Here is a 15,884-nt window from a genome sequence, read left to right as displayed (position 1 = left end):
CTTAGACACTTAGTAGTTGTGTGACCTTGAACAAATTACTTAACCCTATTTTCCTCAGTTCCCTCATCTATAAAATGAGCTGGAACATATTGCTCTAAAATATTCATAGGAGTTTCTTTGTGATGGAAAAGAACTGGAAACTTCAGGGATGCCCATCAGTTGGGGAATGGATAAACAATTTGTGACATATGGTTGTGATGGAATTCTATTGCATTGTAAGAAATAACAAGCAGGTTAATTTTGGAGAAACAGGGAAAGACCTACATGAAGTGAGGAAGAGTAAAACAAGCAGAAACAAGAGAATGTTATATACAGCAGCAGAAATATTGTTTGAAGAATGACTTGTGTATGTCTACTTCCAGAGAAAAAATTGATAAACAGAAATAAAGAAGACATAGTTTTACATATACATTTATCTTATTTATCAAATTATGCTTTCTCTAATGGGAGGAAATGACGGAGTTAAATGGGTATTTTAATGTAACAAACAAATACATTTAAATTTAAAAATAAAAATAAAATGAGCTGGAGAAGAATGTGGCAAACTATTTTAGTATCTTTGCCAAGAAAACCCCAACTGGAGTCATGAAAAGTTGGATATGACTGAAAAACACCTTAGCAACCACATTTGCCCTTTGGGCTGTCCCTCCAGCTTCCTATCATAGTCTGTCAATTGGCATTCTTTATCCACTTGTTTTTTCTAGCAAAGATAATACCACTGAATTATTTTGAGCAATTCTGAATCTTATTTAGAATGTCCTACAGTATTAAAAGTCTTGATGCAAAATGTTACCCATCTGCAGGAACATCTGCACTTAGATGTGAATTCTGTCTTGGATGTTTATATGCCAGTGGCAGACAACCTTTGCAAGTCTGACTCACAAGGCTTTTAGGTTATTTTGCATTTGACATGTAACAGTGGCTTTCTTAGGAAATGGTGATAGACTATATTATTATTTGTCCTTTCATCCATTTTCCATCTTGCTTGGTGTTGATAGCTTACTTAAAAGATCATGTTCAAGCTCATTTAATTGTATATCATATCTTCTCAAAGAGGAAATTTGGCATAATTTGTAGACTATTGATGAGTCCATAAAGTACAAAAGAGAGAAAAATCTCTATTCAAGCCGTACTTACCACATTTATTTGCTATGTGACTCTAGGCAAGTTACTTAACATTTTAGAATCACAAATAATCCTCTAAAACTTATGTGGCAAGTTATAAACAAACCTCCATTTGTATTGGTGGAGGAATTTTCAATATTTGGAATTTTATAGTCTGATTAAAATATGGAAGTCATCTTTCTAGCCTTTCTCAATTAATAGGTGAAGGGTTAAGTGACTAGCTAGTAAGTGAAAGAGATGAGATTTTAACCTTTTATCTTCTCATTTCAATTTTTTTCTTCCAGTTTGGTATTGATTTTGAATTTAGCTATAACTAGTTTATAGTCTTAATATGCATCATTTGATTTAGACATGTCTGCCAAAGTAATGGCCAGTCATTTCCTATTACAAAGATATAATTAGTTTCATTTTTTTGTGATGTGCTTTGATGATCATTATGTTCAGTAGCTCTGGATCGTTCTTTTTTTTTTTAACCCTTAACCTCCATCTTGGAATCAATACTATATATTGGTTCCAAGGTAGAAGAGTGGCAAGGGGTAGGCAATGGGGGTCAGTGACTTGCCCAGGGTCACCCAGCTATGAAGTGTCTGAGACCAAGTTTGAATCTAGGACCTCTAGTCTCTGGACCTGACTCTCAATCTACTGAGCCACCCAGCTGCCCCCTAGATCATTCTTGAAGAACCCAAGCATTTAATTCTGTGTAATTCACCTCTTAAATTTATCTTTGCCCTCTTAATCCTGAAAATACTTTCCATTGTATTTAACTATCATTCCCTGTACCTAACCTTTATAATGTATTTTATGTTGCTATAGCTTGAAGAATAGTTTTAAAATATTCCTTGAATTTCTTTACCTCCTCATTCTCTGCAACAGATGTCAGTCTACAGTTGTCCTCAGTTGACTTTTTGCAAATGATAATCCTGAACACTGCCATATATAACAATCAAGCATTCTAAGAAATTATGCTGTTTCTTTTTATCTTTGGATGCATAATGAAATTAGTCTTACCCACCCTGTTATTTGCTTCTTTGAAAAGAAGCTGAGAGTTATTCTTCCATTTGGCTACTGTGATATGGAAATCACTTTAAAAGACTGATATATATTAATTTAAGGTCGCCAAGGAATTCAGCTATGTAATTCCTAAATGAAAACTCAAGTCAGCAGTCAATCTTTTATGGAGTTTTTAATTACAAACAGGAGGAAGAAAGGTATTAGAGAGAGAGAGAGAGAGAGAGAGAGAGAGAGAGAGAGAGAGAGAGAGAGAGAGAGAGAAAGGGGGAGAGAAGGGAATAGGGCTTAAATACCTGCTCTGCTTAGGCTGGGCCAAAGGCCCAAGGCCTTGGATAGCCGAGGCAAAGAAAAGAGATCAGTCCCTATCACTCACATGACCAAAATGGAGAAACAGTCTCAGGGCCTCCACTCCAGGCCACCAGCCTCCAACAACCTCCTTCCTCCACACAGTAAGTCCCCAGACTCCTCAGCTGTCCTCTACCTCACTTCCTGTGTTTCCCCTGTTCCAATGGTGGCTCTAGCTTAACCCAGGACCTCCCAGAGGTCTGTCCCCTTTGCACATGTCTGTTGAAGGTCATATTCTCAAATAATTAAATCTTGAGTTTTGCTGCAGCCCTTCCTAAATCCTGTTACCCTGAGTAGGGTGGAGATTGTAGTTTCCAAGACCTGATTCTGTCATTGTTATCTCCATTGTTATTGATCAGGAAATAGCCAAATCCCATCCTCTAAAGAATGGTTTGAACAGGGTTGAGTAGTTTTGAAATTCACACTACCACTCACATTTGTCTTCGGGTTTCACTTATATCAAGACTATCAAGGCTGATGTGATTTAGTTCCATCAGTACATTTATTGGTGATTGGATAAGGATCTCTCATTTAGAGTCCAACAGGTTAGTATTTATGGATAGCCTAACAGCTGGTCCTGGGCTTGTCTATAATTAGTTATGCTGGTCCTCAGAAAGCTGACCTTGTCATTTGGAACCATACTTAAATCCTTGTTACTTTTGTTGTTCAGTCATTTTCAATCATGTTCAACTCTTCATGACCCCACTGGGGTTTTTTTAGGCAAAGATACTGGAGTGGTTTGCCATTTCCTTCTCCAACTTATTTCATAGATGAGGAAACTGAGGCAAACAGGATTAAATGACTTGCCTAAGGTCACACACCTAGTAAAGTATCTGAGGCCAGATTTTAACTCAGAGATGAATCTTCCTGATGCCAGACTTGGCACTCAATCTACTTCACCACCTAAGTGTCCATTTAAATCTTTAGTCGCATGTTAAAGCTGCCAGAGTTTGTGTCCCACTGGTATAGTTTTGTCATCCTTACTATGCTATAATAATAATATGATAATAGCAAAACAAAGATAAGTTGTCCCAATTAAGAATTTTCAGCCATCAATACATTTGTGGAGTAGAGTTTTTTAAGCATTTTTTCAATGATTTGTTTACCTTTAGCTCACTGTCTTCAGACCTCATGAAGCTTTGTGGTGAAGTTAAACCAAAAAACAAGGTAAGGTGAAATAAAGGAATAATAGGAAAAATGTGAATTTCTACCACTAATCTTTCCTGTACTTTTGGGTATATATAAGTATATGTGTATATAAACACACTACATATATCTATCTCTATATTGCATATTGCTTATATATTGCACTTGCTCAACCCCCACTCACAATCCCACACTGGGTCCCAGGAGGGGAGCTATGACTACCTCCCTACTAGGCCTCCTGACTGAGAGTTTCTCCCTGTAGGATGTCTTTGCCTGATTAAAGTTTGGGGATGTGACATTTTGTTAGTTCCTTTAAGAGAGGTGAATGTGTTTGGATGAATGATTGATTGATGGACTCAGCCATCTGTCTCACCTTTACATGTATATTACAAAATATCTCTCCTTTATACTAGCTTGTCATACTTGGAAGATTTTGCCATTGTGCTTCCAAGATTGAGAAACAGTTTTTTGTCTTACCTTTTAAATAATATCCAAAAATTATGAAGCAGGTTTCTTTTGGGGGGACTTGTGTTTCATTTATAATTTCTTGGGCAGAATATTATTAGAAGAGGAAATTCCGAAACAAGCAAAGGAGGCTGAAATGGTATACAAACATTGAGTAATTCAGAATGACCAAAGAGTTTACTGTTAAAGTTTGTCTTTTTATAACATACTCCTCTGAACAGTGTTTGTCCTGTCACTATTAAAGAACTCAAAAGCTTCAGTGTGTATTTGTAAAGGTGGTTCTTTAAGAGTATAAATGCTATATGTAATATGTTACATTTAAGAAGTCTCATTTAAAATTCCTACTCTATATTTTATATTCTTTCACATAAAATTCACATAGAAGTATATAATATTGAAAGATTTAGCCAATTTATTTAGGACTTATATCTGTGTAGCTCTTCATAGGATTAGAACAGTAAAAGATTGCTTTTAAGGAAACTAGGCCCCGAGAAGTTAATTGAAATATTCAAAGTCATACAGAAAAATGGCAAATCTGAGTTTTGAACTCATATCCTCTAACTCCAAATCCAGCCCTCTTTCTATCATTTTGGTGCTTGATATTTTTGGTACATTGGCCCATCTATGTATTCTCTCTACTTACACTTAAGTCACTCATCCTACTTGTCATAAATCTAGCATCTAAGGAATGGGATTGGACTTGATATTCTTTAGGCTATAAGAACATTTCATCAAAAATCTAAAAAGTGGTTTATTTCTCTACTAGTTTAATTATGAATTAGGGGCACATTTGTGCCATAAGGATAGTACAATTTTATAACAATTATTGAATGTTTTAAATATATTCAGTATTTTATAGAGGAAGCTACCAAGCTTTAACTTCTGGTCCTATAATTAAGTAGCAGTTTTAAAATTTCCATTTATTCACATCCTAAGTCTAGCTCTAGACCCTCATCTTCTCACATGGCATCTTGACATATTTTTTCCATATTAAAAATTAAAACAAAAGTTTTAGATATTTCTTAATCTTTTGAATCATAGTTTGCTTCTAACTGCTTTTTTCCCCCTTTGGGTATTAGGCACGAAGGAGGACCACAACTCAAATGGAATTGCTCTATGCAGATAGCAGTGAACTAGCTTCAGACACTAGTACAGGAGATGCCATCTTGTCTGGCCCTCTTACACCTGTTGCAGAAGGGCAAGAGATTGGAATGAATACAGAGACAAGTGGTACTTCTGCTAGGGATAAAGAGCTCATTACCCCGTCTGGCTTACCTTCTAAGATAGGCAGCATGTAAGTTTGGCCCAGCTAAACTAACTTTCTATCTTTTGGCTTTTTATGTGCATGTTGCAGATATCTTATGTAGTTAATATTTTTTTAATTTATAGGATCTATAATTTTCAAACTAATAAATATTAGATGCACTTTATTCATTAATTTTTTTCATACCTTAAAATTTATGTGGATTTTGGGATCTTTCTGGATGAATTTTTTTTTCAGAATTAAAGTTGTTTCATTTATAAATTTTAGAGGGGATCTTTTATGTGAAAGGTTGTTTTGTTTTGTTTTTTTAAGGAGCCACTGCATAAATATAAATTCTAATCCTAATTCTAAACATCTAAATTATGCTCTGTTGAAATGAGGTCAGTAAATCCATTGCACATGTCCTCATTTTCTAATATTGAACATAATTTAATTAAAATATATAGTGATCCTCACTCCTTGAAATTTATTGCAGTTAAGGATTTCTCAGTAGAAGGTATTTTCTTCAAAGTATCATAAATGGAGGCTACAGTCTCCATCCCTGTTATTATGCTCAGCTCTAGCCCTTCATAATCTTGTCACATGCCATCCTGGCAATTCACTTCTTTTCATTGTATGTATTTCATTACATATACAACTTTAGCTCAGAGGTAGTTCTATTAAAAATTATGTTCCTTTGTTGGTCGAAAAATATCTATTCCCGCAGATTGATTTTCATATTTAAAAATTATATTGACCATTTCCTGGTTCAGATCTATTGACATTTTTCATACCAAATAATTTGTAGGTCCAACAGCATAGCTGTGTTAAAGAATATTAAAAATAATGATCTATATATTCCATATCAGGCTTGAAAGTTGCAGATAAGGTAATTAACACATTTTCCCCTACTCAAAAATATCTTTTCTTCTACTATAACCTTTATTTTCTACAAATATTTCTGATGACTTCAGTTTAGATTTAATTTTAATGATGTCAAATATTTCCTGCATGTGCTTGAGATGTTCCAAATAATTGCAGTTGCTGTTAGACACTGCTAACTGACACAGCTGAGCATTTCAGTGCTTTTATGATAAAATTTGCTTACGAGGCTAGAGTGGATGTTAGGCACGTGCATGTTTTAATATGTAGTCTGTCAGATGAATAGAAACTTTTGGAGCCTCAAGACTCCAAGACTATGGCCTGGAGTCCAGACTCAGGTAATATCTTCTTTTTGTAGTTTTTATCATTTAGCCTTTGTGTTGGGTTTTATTGATCATGGAAGGCACAGTTGTCTTATGTCTCCTTGTTAATTTATTTAATTTTCTTAAATGTTAATTTGTAAATATTCTTTTTGGAATTGTTATGAAGATTTAATTAATAAAAGCTAAAATTGTTTATTGTTAAAGTAAAATAATTTACTCAAAGTATGCCATACTTCATCTGCAATATGTGCTCTCTGTCAAATTCAGATTCACATTTTGAGGTAAATATCCTATGCTTTAACAGTCACATTTTTTCCACTTATCCTATGGAACCTATATTTTAAATTACATTGTCATTTAAAAATAATTCTCTAGAAAGTTTTTGAAAGAAGGCAAGTCAAGTCATTAAGCATGCATTAAGCCATTACTATTTTCCAGTCGTGCTAAATGCTGGAAAGAGGAAATATATTAAGAACACTACCAACAACCATTTGGAAAAGTGTTCAAATTACAATGAATCGAAGAAATACAAATTAAAATAAGCATGAGGTATTACTTTATATTTATCAAATTGGTAATTGTGATGAAAGATGAAAATGTCCAAAGCTGGTGGGATTGTGGAAAAACTGCCAACCTAAATTGCTGTTAGTTGAGCTTTGACTTTGGAAAGCAGTGTGGAAGTATGCCATAAAAGTCACCAAAATGTTCATACTTCCTGACAAATGATTTAGAAAAGATCTATCTGAATAAAAATACTTACAGCAGCACTATTTATGCAATAAATTGGAAATAAATTAGATGCCTAAAACAAAATAAAACAATCCTTTTAGTAGTCAAGCATAAATATAAAGCAAAGATTTTTTTCCCCTCATATAAACTGCCTTTTAGAGGATTTTGTTGTAATATAAAAATAAGAACAAGACAATATAAAATTTTGATAGCTTATAGGGGAGGGGAAGTTAAGTGCTAAAAATGTTAAAAAGGTGTCTGTACAAAGTAGGTGCTTAAAAATGTTGAATTTTCTTGAATTGAATTCCAAGAGAGCAGTTCTTATTTTCATAATTTAGTGTGCTATTAAATGAAGCTAATTCATTTATATAAGTATGTTTTTAGTCAGCTTGTTAATTTAATACACATCATTTAAAAATAATATCTTAAATCGTTTAAATTACTTCCTTGATAATTAGTGGTTTGATTTTATATCCAATTTAACCATTATTTAAAGTATATTTAACATAGACATGAAATAATGCACCACTAATGTTTAAATGTCAAATGAACCATATAAAATGTATATATTTAATGAAATGTATCAAGTAATTTGAAGGTTTTCTTGTCCAGAGTTTCTCTTCTCTTCAATCTTTTTCACATTATGCTTTTTATTTAATTTCTCCTTTAGGGAAATAATTATGGGGCAAATGGCCAGATAAAAGTGGCAATGTGGCAAGTTAAATTATATTTCAACTTTTTAAATGTTAGTACTTAAAGAAGTTTTTCTATCATCTTAGCTCTAGACAGTCTTCTGTACCTGAAAAGAAAATACCTGAACCATCACCATTAACCAAGAGAAAGGCATTTGAGAGAGCAGAAAAATCGAAGACCAAGGAACAAAAGCAGTAAGTTATTATTGCCTTTCATGTCCCAGATAAAATGTACTCTTCGGTGATAATGCATCTGTAAAGACTGTGGGGATAGAGATTGGACCTGTTATTTCATTACTATAGGATATTCCTAGCTAAGAAAACTCCTCTACCAGTGCTCGTCAGTACCACTTCTGCAATTTATAATAGTTTCCTAGAGCCTGGAAAGATTGAATGATTTGCCATGTCAGAGATAGGACTTGAATCCATGTCTCTATTTACACTGCCATTTTTTCTGTCTATCCCTGGAGCCAAACTGCCTCTCAAAAGCAAATTTCAAGTGAGGAAGATGCTAAGTGCATACACAGAGGTACCCATAAGGCAAATTATTTGACAGGAACTTTTAGTCACATTGATTTATCACAAATTTCTAAGAATTAATCTCTCAGATTGTTTAGCTATTTTGGTTATTAAATTAAATATGCCTAGAGACATAGACTCAGATTTTAATAATTCACCTGCCTTTTTTATATTATTTTTGCCTTTTTGTATTGAAATTAATTTCTTCAGATTATTTTAGGAATGAGGCAAATACATATCTTACAAATATAAAAATTAGGCAAAATATTCTGCATGTCTTTGAGGAAGATATATAATTACACCAACTTCTGGTTTCTTTGCATAGAACTTTATAGTCTGATCCAGTGGTCAGCACAAGAATTCATCAAGGTTTTTCATTCTGCAGAATTTTTATGAGATTGCATGCTATCTTTTCTTTTATATTGGAATTAATTAAAGCTGTGCTACACATGTTTCATTCAACCTTTTCTAACAAATCATAACCAACTAAAGACACATCTTTTAATGTTCTTTTTTTCTTGTAGCTCAGATTCTGGAACTTCAGAGGCTAGTCTTTCACCTCCTTCTTCCCCACCAAGCCGGCCCCGTAATGAACTGAATGTTTTTAGTCGTCTTACTGTTTCTCAGGGAAACACATCAGTTCAGCAGGATAAGTAAGTCTCAGGGGAAAGACCTTCCATAGCACTTTTAAATTCTTCAATATGGTTTCCAAAAAACTTTTCATCTTCTCCCAAGTTAAATACTTGTTACATTTTAAAATTTGTTTTCCAGTGGATAGATGTTTAAATGAAATACAGAGCAAGCATTATAGAAAGCTATTTTCCTTCTGTATGGTATTTACTATTAGAAGATTTGTACTTATATACTTTCAGAGCTTGACTTGCCTGATTCCTTTAAAAAAAAAAGTATCTTTAAGGCCCCAAGAAGTTTAAGTTTGGACTTCTTCAATTCTTATATTATATCTTCTCACCCCAATATTCTGTGTTGCTAGAGGCAAAATAACCTCTTTCAGATATAATAGTCTAAAATGACTTTAAAAAAAAATAAACCTTTACCTTCTGTCTTGGAGTCAATACTGTGTATTGGTTCCAAGGCAGAAGAGTGAGAAGGGCTGGGTAATGGAGCTTAAGTGACTTGTCCAGGGTCACATAGCTGGGAAGTGCCTGAGGCCAGATTTGAACCAAGACCTCCCATCTCTAGGCCTGGCTCTCAATCCACTGAGCTACCCAGCTGCCCCCTAAAATGACTTTTCTTAAATGGACTTTAATCCTTTTGATCTGTCAGGTTATTTCTACCAAAGAATGGCATCAATTCTGTTTTTGGAAAAAGGAATAGTTATTTATTTTAACATGCTGACAGTACAAACATTAAGATTTTAAAAACAAACTTTAAAAAAAATTGTCAAATAAGAATCTCTTGAAAAAATTCAGTACTGACCCTATTGGCATAATTCACATATTAATTTTCATTAATATTTGGAAACTGCTTTCATTTTAAATAGTAGCATATTGAGAGTATGTATATTTTTTCATTGCTTGCTTTTCTGGGCTATTCATTTTCTTCAAGTATTTGTCAATGGATCATAAAATTTACAGAATACCATCAAAATGCCATGAATAAGTCAATCTAGCTTATGTAGGACTTTCTGCTAATTAATTTAAAAAATTGCAAACAAAAGTATAGTGAGCGGATATAAGTTAAATTTCTATTTGAAATCATTTTCTTGAAATCAAAGTGGTTTAATTTATTTAAACTTATATGTAAAATGTTTATTATCTTTATTTAGGTTAATTAATATTTGTAATTATATTTAGGAAAGAAATTAGCCTTTTGGCAGTTGTGACTTCATTAAGTATCTTTAAAAGTCACCAAATAATATCTATAATACCTTTCACTGTCATAAGAAATTTTTTTTTAATTTGGAATAATTTTGATAACATATATACATTTCTTGATGAAATTACTTTATGAATTACCAACTTAATTTGACTCTATAAATAATCATTTTAAAGCTGAAAGCTATTTGCAAAGTTTTGATTATAAAATGAAAAATTGCTATAGTCAATACCCAAATATACAACATATTTTCTTCCTTCAGGAACTCTCTTATATCAATTTTATATTCTATAAGTCTTCTTTTGAATAAGCTAAAATAGTTCGTAGGCCATTTATTACACTAGCAGATTCAAGCTAGGCAAATTCCAAACACTAAATTTTATCTCAAACCCCATCAAACTTTACCCTCTACCCCATACTTTTCCTAAATCTTTTGAGGATAAACATGACCATTCTCCATTTTGAAGACTTACAAGCCACAGAGTGATACCCCACCACTATCTTTAGGTCTGAGTAAATTGTACAATAAAAATAAAATTGTGTTTTCTTTGCTTAAATAAACTTAATATTTTTATGCTTCTTTTTATGATGAAATTGAAATTTACTATACTTATTCCTAGTGGAGCTTCTAAATGAGAGACTCCTCTTTTTATAGATTTAACATTTTTCATTTAAGAAAATTAAATGGAAATCGTTTAAAATCAAAGGAATTTCTATTATAGTCTTTTTATCCTCCCTGCATTCTGTATTCTTCCAGGAAATAAGTTATGACTTAGAAAATTTGGAATAACAGTAAAAATTTGAAATAAAAGTTAGACTTCTCTATATTAACAATTTTTTAAATTACTGATATTAACTCAGAGTCCCAGGAGATATCACAAGCAAAAGGTTGGCAGCATTTCTGGGTTAGCCATGCTATTAATGTTCAGTTCATTCAGAAACTTTACAATGCTGATACCTATATTCTTTCTTCTCATGCTACTACCACTGTTCGTTATAGGTCTGATGACAGTGATTCCTCTCTGTCGGAGGTACACAGGTACTTTCTCTCTTTCTTTCCTGCATTCTGGTCTCTTACTGGTGCCCTAAAATGTCTTTCATGAGTTTTCCAAGCAAAGCCATTATTTTCTTGCATGCCCTTTCTTTTTTCCTTCTAAACCATAAAGCTGCATTGATTTTTACTTTTTTTTGCCAGAAATTTACCCTTTTGTAAGCATGCTTTTTAGGGGAAAGGAGGGATAAACTTTTTTGTTATGATGGCTTTTTAAATTTTCAGTCTTTGCTTGCTGTGTGCATAATATATTTTAATGGAAATTATATATACATAGATGCTAATAATTATTGTCTATTTACTAACTATACTTAATTCATGGATATATGAGGGATTATGAGTGAGATACTACTTGTGACTATTAATATTATTTTAAATCAAGAATTTTTAAGAAGTTCTACAGAGGGGGGCAGCTAGGTGGCTCAGTGGATTGAGAGCCAGGCCTGGAAACAGGAAGTCCTGGATTCAAATCTAGCCTCAGTTACTTCCTAATTGTGTGAGTCTGGACAAGTTACTTAACCCTAACTGCCTAGCCCTTACTGCTCTTCTATATTAGAACCAATATGTAATACTCATTCTAAGATGGAAAATATGGGTTAAAAAAATTTCTACAGAGCAATAAATACCTTGAATGATATGAATGATGAAAAAAGGTTTCTAACCAAGAAAAAAGGGAAACAGGATTTTAATGTATGGAATTATACACTTCATTAGTTTTTTATTTAAGGGAATAACAACTCAACAAGGATAAGAATTATTTTTTGAATCTTCTATTACCTTTTCCCTCTTTTTTCTTCTCTCCCTTTGTCACCTTTCATCTCTTATCTTCCCTGTTATCTAGACATTTTGTTGATTACCAGACAATCTTCTAGAATGTAGGCAGGATGAAGATGAGATAAAATGTTCCTATTTGTTGATAAACACTTTTATGGATTTCCTGGAGAAAAACAAAGAATTTTTTTTATATTTAGTTTCTGTTGAAAATAACTTCAACAATTTCATTCGTATTATTTTAAAATATTCAATAGTTGACTTTTTCCCCAAAAATTTGCATGGTTTTATTTTAAATAGAAAACAAAATTCTAATATGTAAGCCTAATTTATGTTGACATTGTAGTACTATGAAAACTTACTGCTCTAAAAAATTAAGGCTATTTCTATGTAATAAAAAATGAAAATAAATCAAATTTTATAATTTTATAATTATTTTCATAACACAATCATAAGAACATAAAAAAATAGTTCCATGCCTCTTTATCAAATTTACTGAGGAGTAAACACTATTGCCACAAGTCACAGAAGGCAAATGTTTGGAGAAATATGAAATATTGTAATAAAAGCCTGTGAAGTCACATCACCTATGGCACAATACATGACATCCTTGTAACAAAGTGGCAGTTGTCTGAGAAAAATAAAAACAACTGATATTTTTCCCTCTGAAACATAAGATTACATAATGAGATAATTTTTTTTTTCTATTTGACTCTTAACTATTTATCACACTGAGCATTAATCAAAGAATAAACTACTTTATAATTGCTGTGGATAGAAACTAAAATTTTATTTGATGAAGAGCTGTAACACCTCTGGAATGATGTGAATGACCATAGGAAACTTGTGCACACTGCATGCACATGCATTCACTCACACACACACACACACACAGTTTGGTATATTGATACATTAAACTCAGCGTGAGTATGACAACTAAGAATCTATAGCATTGAAAAGATTTTGCCTTTTCTTTTTTGAGGATGTCCCATTTGTTGGTTGTTTGTTTAATTTTCAGCAAACGTATTAATTGGTTGACTTCTGCCTAAGGAAAAAGACATGAATTCTAGGATCACAACCTGAAAAGAACTGACCAAACTTTTTTACCAGATTCTTAAATCAATGAATTTTGCTAATATATAAGATTTATACATGAGAAAAAAATGAAGTTAATAAATGAAACTATTTCCCTCTTCAATTTTTATTTAATTTTCATTATTTAATTAATTAATTTAATTGTTTCAATTTATACTTAAGTTAATAAAAGATGGAAGCATTACTCCTAATCAGAGACATTTTACTATCCATTATTTGATGAGCAGAGAACACTAATTCTGCTCTAATTCTAAGATGCCAACATCTTTCTAATCCATTTTCTCCTCAATTTCCACTGCCACCATCTTTTGTCTAGGCTCTCAGTTATCTCTTACATTATCCTCCTAACTGTTCTTTCTACCTCTGTTCCCTCCCCGAAATCTATCTTTCATGTTGATAACAAAAAATATCCTTCTGGACACTAGACTGATTATTTGTAGTTGAAAACTATTATATTTCATGCCTTACCCATTAGAATGTAACCATGTATCTAACATTTAGCATAATGCTTTGTACATAATTTTGCATAACAATGAGCTTATTTTTTTATACATGCATTCATTGATATTCATTCTTTCATCCATAGATCTGGGTGGGTCATTTTTCTACTCAAAAATCATGTTATCCATGTGAAATAGACAGGCTCTATGTTATATAATAAAATGTATTCAGACTCTTGCTAGGTATTCAGTGCCTCCGCAATCTGCTACTCTCTACTTGTAGTCATTTCTATATGTGTAATAATTCACCATTCTACTGTAAACTTCAAGAATAAAGGGATTGTTTTCATTTAAATTTTGTATCTCCTTCAGAGCCTACTACTTTGTTTTGCCCATAGTATTTAGTGAATGTTTATTGAATTGTTAAATTGAAAGGAGAATAGGAATGTTATAGGGAAGTTGAGTAGAAAGAGATGCAAAAGAAATCATTCCTATAACCATTTCCCTATTCTAACTCCACATTACTGTAAACCTTAAAATTTCTTAGACTTATAAATGTTGGAAATTTCATCATTGGGAAATTTCATACTTGGAAAATTTCATACTGATAGTGGGAACTCTATTGGAATGTGAACCCCATTGGCAAGGGAGGTTCTTCCTCCCTTCTTAAGATTACTTTAGGACAGAAACCTTTTGCTGAACAATGGAAAGGGCTGCAGCATAGATCAAAATTTAATTATTCCAATCTCCACCCTACTCAGGGTAACAGGATTTAGGAAGGGCTGTAGCAAAGGATCAAGATTTAATTATTTGAGAATATGACCTTCAACAGACATGTGCAAAGCCACAGACCTCTGGGCGGTCCTGGGTTAAGCTAGAGCCACCATTGGCACAGGGAAGACATGGACAGTGATTGGTAGATGTGAGAACTGAGGGGAGGGAACTTGGATGTTTTCCTTAAAGATATCGGGGGTCTGAGGACTGGTGGGGTTGGAGAGGTTTTTGCTCTGAGAGGTGGTGCTCTGAGAAGCTTGCTCGGAAGGAAGCTGGAGGTGGAGGCCCCTGAGACTGTTTCTCCATTTTGGTCACGTGAGTGATAGGGACTGATCTCTTTTCTTTGCCTCAGCTATCTAAGGGCTAAACAGAAGGGGTATTTAAGCCCTATTCCCTTCTCTCCCCTTTCTCTCTCCCTCTCTCTCTCTATCTCTAATACCTTTCTTCCTCCTGTTTGTAATTAAACTCCATAAAAGGTTGACTGCTGACTTGAGTTTTCATTTAGGAATTACATAGCTGAATTCCTTGGCGACCTTAAATTAATATATATCAGTCTTTTAAAGTGATTTCCTTGTCACATTACTTCATGTTTGGATTACTTTGACATAATCATATTGTTTTCTCTATGTCTATTCTCCTCTCCCCCCATACATGCACTCAAAGATATGAAAATTATATTTTAAACTCTATTTTCCTCATTAATCTTGTGATTTTCTTTTTAAGGAAACTTCCATTATTTCTACTGTTAGTTGGATTAAATATAAACTGTACAAACCTTGATAGTCAAAAATTTTTCATCACTTGTTCCCCCATTTTTTTACTCGCTACAATAACTCATTTTTCCCTACATATATTTTAGTTTGTCTTCAATTTAACGTAATCCTAGTTTTGTGGAAATTAAAGAAGAAACATTCATTCCAAGATTTTTCCATGAGCCTCACACTTATCCTTGAATTATATCTTCTCTTTTCCTTTTTTTCTGCCTCCCTAGATTAAATGACTCTAATATCTGGGGTTTTTTTTTTATGTCTCAGATTATCTCATCCAATCCTTACTTTGTCATTTCTCAGTCCTCAAAACACTTGAATAAATATTATACTTTGAATAATGTTTTTTTGTTACAGGGACTGTACCAAGAATTTAGAACCATAGGGTTTTGGATATAGAAGGCACATTAGCACTCATAATCTTCTTGAAAGACAGCATGATATAGTCGGGGAAAGTTCTAGTTTCTGCCATTTACTACTTATTTGATCTTGGACTATGCAGTTTATCTCCCTGGCCTTTAATTTCTTCTTCTTTAGGATAAAGAGTTTGCCTAGGTCAGGATTTCATAATCTTAGGTTCATTAACTTTTTATACATTGGAATCTATATTTCAGTGTAATTAGTTTCCTTTGTAATCCTATGTATTTTACTGTATGTATTCAAAAACATT

General features: G+C 33.0%; 1 protein-coding gene across 9 annotated transcripts in view; it reads left to right on the top strand.

The window, feature by feature from the left end:
• The window catches only part of KIF21A (kinesin family member 21A), a 186,016-nt gene that overhangs the window by 138,859 nt on the left and 31,273 nt on the right, over positions 1-15,884 (top strand). For 4 of the 9 annotated variants that reach the window (XM_056799004.1, XM_056799002.1, XM_056799000.1 and 1 more), the window contains 5 exons: positions 3,594-3,648; positions 5,172-5,386; positions 8,049-8,156; positions 9,005-9,133; positions 11,317-11,355. In XM_056799004.1, coding sequence (XP_056654982.1) covers positions 3,594-3,648; positions 5,172-5,386; positions 8,049-8,156; positions 9,005-9,133; positions 11,317-11,355 — 546 coding nt within the window. The remainder of the gene's footprint in view (positions 1-3,593; positions 3,649-5,171; positions 5,387-8,048; positions 8,157-9,004; positions 9,134-11,316; positions 11,356-15,884) is intronic. The other 5 variants (XM_056799005.1, XM_056799008.1, XM_056799003.1 and 2 more) reach the window with 2 other exon arrangements.

The sequence above is a fragment of the Monodelphis domestica genome, chromosome 5, assembly GCF_027887165.1.
Source record: "Monodelphis domestica isolate mMonDom1 chromosome 5, mMonDom1.pri, whole genome shotgun sequence".
In the NCBI taxonomy this organism is placed as follows: Eukaryota; Metazoa; Chordata; class Mammalia; order Didelphimorphia; family Didelphidae; genus Monodelphis; species Monodelphis domestica.
Note: the sequence above shows the minus strand (reverse complement) of the source record. Positions and strands in the feature narration are given on the sequence as shown.